At 34.4% G+C, this 6,000-nt stretch overlaps 1 protein-coding gene and 1 pseudogene across 1 annotated transcript in view; one reads left to right on the top strand and one right to left on the bottom strand.

Moving 5' to 3' along the window:
- Positions 1–217: 217 nt before the first annotated feature.
- Positions 218–553, bottom strand: LOC114113103 (large ribosomal subunit protein eL33-like; annotated as a pseudogene).
- Positions 554–5,676: 5,123 nt separating this feature from the next.
- The window catches only part of COL3A1 (collagen type III alpha 1 chain), a 40,224-nt gene continuing 39,900 nt past the window's right edge, over positions 5,677–6,000 (top strand). The window contains exon 1 of the mRNA XM_004004514.5: positions 5,677–5,871. Within this exon, the coding sequence (XP_004004563.1) occupies positions 5,793–5,871 (79 nt within the window). The 5' untranslated portion in view covers positions 5,677–5,792. The remainder of the gene's footprint in view (positions 5,872–6,000) is intronic.

The raw sequence follows: 6,000 nt of genomic DNA, 5'->3' as shown, positions 1-6,000 counted from the left end.
CATAATTTTTATATGGAAACTTTCTACTTGGAGTGGCTTATTTTCATTAGTCAGATGTTTGGACTTAAGTAGTTCATGAAATGTAGTTAACATCTGTAAAATGGTGAAGGGCAGTGGTGGATTCCTGGTATAGGTCCTATAGTTTCAAGAAATGCCCATATTATTAAACTCTAACTGCCCCCACACACACACTTCTATTTATTTATTTTCAATAAGTTTAAAATCTTGAGGGGTACAGCATCACATAGATTCTGTGTCCAGTGGCTTGAGCAGAAGATTGCTTCAGAATTTGGCACTCACCATGCCACTGTTTCCATGAACACAAGTGAAATGACTTTTCCCCAGATTCTTTTGGTTTTGCTTGGTTTGCCACCAGGAGTCACTGTGTTCTTTGCTTTGTACACAAAAGAGCAATTCTTGTCTAAATAGAATTAAATTTTATTTCAGGGATTATTATCTTCAGTTTTTTGAAGAGCTGTGTGGTGCTCTGTCTGGCTCTGGAGATCCTACTTAAGCCAGGAGAAATGGTCTTGGACTACAGCCTTCCAGACATATCTGCATTTCAGAAAGTCTATTCCCAGCAGGCCTCCACAGGCCCCAAGATGGTGGAAAGAGAATGCCTAATATTTTAACTATTCCATACCAATCCATTCTCTTTTTTTTACATTTATTACCTATTACCTATGATTGACACAGGAGTGGGTTTACTGCTCTGCATGATTTTTAAAAAGGGGGATGGAAGCAAAAAATAAGAATAGCCTATAAACAGGAATAAAATAAATAAATATATATATATACACACACACACATAAAGCAAAACTACTAAAATGGGCATTGTCACATGAAAGCCAAGACTCTGAAGTGCAACACTTTAATCTTTTCGGATGAAAGGAGCCTGTTTACCACAGCTTTCTTCCATCAAGAATCTAATATTGAATTATTCCATAGACCAATAAAGTCTCAATATAGAGCTTCTCTAAACATGACTTAATGTATAGGCAAAAATGCAGTCTTCAGATAATCAAGCAGAATATTTTTACATGAACATTAATGCTGACCTGAAGAAAGGTTATTTGTGCAGAGTAACAGTCATAATTTACACCTAGGAAAGCCACGTTTACTTCCATTCCTTTGGGGAGAGAGAAGCAGATGGCTCTAAATATCTTTGTCCTAAGAAACTATTGGATTAAAAAACCCTAAATATAGCCCCCCATGGAATATCTGAATATAAAAATATTGAAATAAATTAAAATTACTGTGTTTGAAGCATGTAAATCCAATGAGTTTGGCTTTGGCCTATCTCATGCTCCTATCAGAAGACTGTAATTTGGGTCTTCTTTTTATCTTCAGACAAAATTGGCCTCATTTGAAAAGCTATTGCAGCTGTGTTGGATACTGCTGAAAATTCCTAAGTATGACTCAGATGACAAATTCTATTTGATAGAGAGTCTAGTGGGATTTGCAGAGTGGAGCTTCAACCCTGAAAACAATTAAGTTAACTGAAGACCCAACAGAGAACTTCTGATGTTGCATCCCAGAATCTTTAAGACAAAATTTATAATTTATAAATTACAACAGAATGTATAAAATAAAATAAAATAATCACACTGTTTTGAGATGAGTCAGTATGTTAGGTAATTGATTCTAATTTTCTATAAATTTTCAAACATAATTATAAAATTAAAATGGTAAATATCATCGAAACATAAGTATATAAAAACTTCATTCTGGGGAGAAATAATTACAACATTTCATAAACTTTCACAATTCAAACATGTATATTAAGGCAGTTTCCATGAAATTTACTTGCTCAAATTTTTGTCAAACTTTAAAAGCATATGTGAATATATTTTAAAATATATGTTCATGTATATATACACAAAAACCGCACGTATAGAAACACAAAAACATATGCAAATTCTCTTGAATGCCCTAAGATTAAACTCTATCATTCAGTATAAATTAATAAGGATTAACTCAAAACTTTTACAGTTACAGCAACACCAGAAATTAAAGATTAATGATGAGCCCAAATCAGAATATTCTTTTTAATCGGTCATTAACTCTACAACTCTTTCTCTTCTTTCCATTTTTTACAATCCCTCATTAAAAAAAATGTATTCACCAAGTTCCTAAATTGCATAAAAATATTGTTACCATATCAGTGACTAATTCAAGTGGAAAACATGGTGAAAAAAAAATTTGGAAAGTGTGCTATTTAATTCCCATTCCAATTCCAATGAGTAATTCTGAGGGTCATGTAACCTCTTTGAACTTTCTGTTCAATCTTGGGGTAATTTTCAGCCGAAAAATACAAGGAGAGAAATGCAGGACCTCAGGCTTAACAACAAAGGAGATTTAAAAAAAAAAAAAAAAGAAGATAAGAACAGAGATACTAGTGTTTCCAAAATGAGCCTGTTTCATTTTATTAAACATCAAGGAAATGTGAGTCCTGTACCAAAGTAAAATTTCTGTGTTAAAGAGAAGTGATTATCAACACAGTTCTATAGGAACAAAAATAAAGTGACAATTAACTGTACTTCAGGGAATAAGAAGACATTAAAGGGTCTTGAAGAACTGATCATAGTAATCATTCAAAAATTTGCCTGTTATATCACATTACCAATCTCATAGCCGCAATCTTAGATAAACCTATGGCTAGATACCCCCAAGTCCTTCACGGCAGCATGACATTTGCAATCACATTTTGGGTCTCCTATATGCATATTAGTATTTGTTTAAATTCTTTTTAAAGGGACACATGATTTCACCACTGAACCACTTCTCTAGGAGTAGTAGCAAAGAGAATTTATGTTGTATTTTACAATTGTATTGTAAATTACCATGTTTTGGGCTGCAATCCTGCTATGGATTCAGTATATTTTTAGGTAAATCTTCCCACAGATACATTTTAAGCATTTTATAGTGGTTTGAAAGCATATAGAAAATGTCCATTAAAAATGCATCTCTTTTGCTTAAAGAAGAAAATCACATATGAAGCAATACAAGTGAGAGAGACAGAGAGATTTTCATGTGTTTTTCATGATGCAGGTAATTGATTTTCTTATTGCTATTATAGAGAGCACTGCTGACATTCACTGGTCTATTGAGTTCATCACAGCTGTGCTTAAGCATCTCTCCCAAGCTCTGTTTTCCACTGAACTGGAAAAGATTTGAATTTTTGTTTGATAATCTGCCACACCCTGGCTTTGCCTCATCTTTCTAGCCACCCTTTTTTGTTAAAGGAGAACCAGATTAATCAGTGCTTTAGTTGGTGTGGGTGTTTAGATTTGTGTTAAACTTCAGATGCAAGCCAGAGAGCAAAATGACATGTTCTGTTTGAGCTGGCTAATATCAGAGAAATCAGGGATATATAGAAAGAAATATGTGTCTAGGTTACCATGAGGACATCAACTGTTGGATTGCACAGTAGAATTCACCAGTGTGTGTATTCCACCCAATCGTGACACCAACTGAGATCCACATCCATCTAGATACCATATATAAAACATTTTGACTTGAAGAAGAAAAATAGGATCTGGGACATTGACTACAAAGGATCCTGGTGCAGGACCTCAACATGCTCGAGGTAGTGAAGAATGCTAAATCAGAAAATTTGGAGTATGAGATTTATCTCTGGATCTCTCATGGATATCTTAAACACAATTTGTGTGTGTGTGTGTACAAAGTATCAGCTAACTTTTCTAATGAGCACATTGATCACGGATTTTTCTTATGGGTATAAAAACTTTATTTGAATAGATATCAAACAGAATTTTAAGACAAATTACAGTAGAAATTGTATATGTAATGCCTGAAATAAGGCATAAAAAGCATTATTTTAAAACTAACATATCCAATTTTTCCATATTAGAAAACAATTATAATTATAATGAAGAAATTTAATGCATTTCAACTTTTATTGATCATTTAAAATAATAAGATAATGTGTACAGATAATGTATTTTTTCACGCATCAAAGACACCAGGAGAAAAATTAACTATGTTTCTGAATTGGTTTGAACACAAGGGGATCTTTTTAAAGTATAAAATAAAGATGATTGAGAGAGAGAATGATAGATATAACAGTCTTTTCCCCCAGTATGTCCTCTATAATCCAAGAGCAGAGCTTGTTTTCATGACTGTTCAATCATTACCCTTTTTTTTTTCCTTTAAGTGGTGACTCTCTGGTTTAAAATCAGAAGATGTACAAGAGATTGGTCCAACTGGTTTTCTTTTCTTGTCACCAGATGATGTCATCTATATTGGAACATCTGTGTGCTTTTTGTAACTGGGCCTATAGGGAGGCCTGTGTACTACTCTCCTCACTTATAGCATGGATATAACCTGGCATTCTGCAGATATTATGTGAATTGAGTAAAAATTGAGTAACATGGACTGGCAGAAAGAGAAAGAACACGAAAACAAGTTTAATGGAAGAAAGTTTTGAACCAGGCATTAGAGGAGTTACTTCCATGAATTGCTGTGACGTGGGGAGAATTTTATGTGCACATACAGGCATGGAGTTGGCATGGTTAAGTTGACAGGGCAAAAATAAAATAAATGCAGGTGATCGTGATTAGAATTGAGTAGCTCTACCAGAATACAGAGATAAATGAAGGAACTATGGGCTGATGATTGGGGTATAAAGAAATATCTTGATTGCTAGAAATAACTTGGTACTGTGGATGAGCATATTTTTCTTGCAAAGATTTATCAAATGGTATTTGCCCTTCTTTCAAATACAACCCAGAAATTACTCCCCACATCCAGAAATAAACACATTGAAAAGCTATGTTAATATGGTCTGGAAATTAGACACATGGAAATCTAAATTTGGAAATATTTATACTAGTATTTATACCAATCCAGATAAAATGAGAACTTCTGGTACTATTTTGATATTTCGCAGATAAGGTCTTTCTCTTTCTGTTTCTTACACAGTCAAGACATGAAGGGCTAAATTTTCCTCTAGAAAAATCCATTTCAGCTTTTACAAGCAGCATAAAATTTGAAATCTCACAAGGAATCCTCTTTGGCTGGCTAAAGAAATTTGTGAGAAATAGAAACAGCTCGAGATAAGCATCTAACTTTTCAGGTGTCATTCAAACATACCTTAGATACATAGTCTTTTGACATTTATTTAAAACTGAATTTCTGGGACTCAGAGTGGGTGGATGAATGAAAGGGAAAAACAGAGATTTTTCTTCCAGTTAATCTTTTGCACTTCCCTATTTAAATTGAGTTAAGGGGGATTCTGGCAAAATCCCAAGATAAAAATCTAGGAAGATCAAGGTTGCAAATTAGTCATGCTCAAAAAATGGGCATCAGGCAATTTCTCAAAATTATGCAGCTGTTAATGAAGGGTTATTTTAAAATATACACATGTAATTCTTTTATTAAAACTCAAGGCAGAGCATTTTGATATATATTTTAAGTTATGCAAATATACACATGACTAAAATATGCAACAAACATATACATACTCAGATGCACACAAACTCCAGATGTGCCATTTTTCTTTGTGGGTTGTGTCTTCCATAAGGGAAAAAGGCATATTAATCATTTCTTTTACTGCTAAGGGGATGGGTGCTGCTCTCATATTTCAGAAAGGGGCTGGAAAGTGAGGGAAGCCAAACTTTTTCCTATTTAAGGCCAAAGCACAGGAATCTCAGTGGCTGAGTTTTATGACGGGCCCGGTGCTGAAGGGCAGGGAACAACTGATGGTGCTACTCTGACCTGCTTTTCTTTTCTCCTTTTTGCACAAAGAGTCTCATGTCTGATATTTAGACATGATGAGCTTTGTGCAAAAGGGGACCTGGTTACTTTTCGCTCTGCTTCATCCCACTGTTATTTTGGCACAACAGGAAGGTGAGTAGGTATTGCTTTCAAGAAACTTCACGGGGGTTTTGTCTTTACTTCTCCTTACAAACAGGTAGAAAGAGGAACTCTGCCTCATAAATGCTAATTTTGTCTGTCAGCTCCCAGCTGTGAAATGTA

This window comes from Ovis aries, chromosome 2 (assembly GCF_016772045.2).
Source record: "Ovis aries strain OAR_USU_Benz2616 breed Rambouillet chromosome 2, ARS-UI_Ramb_v3.0, whole genome shotgun sequence".
Lineage (NCBI taxonomy): Eukaryota > Metazoa > Chordata > Mammalia > Artiodactyla > Bovidae > Ovis > Ovis aries.
This window is presented reverse-complemented; position numbering and strand designations above follow the sequence as displayed.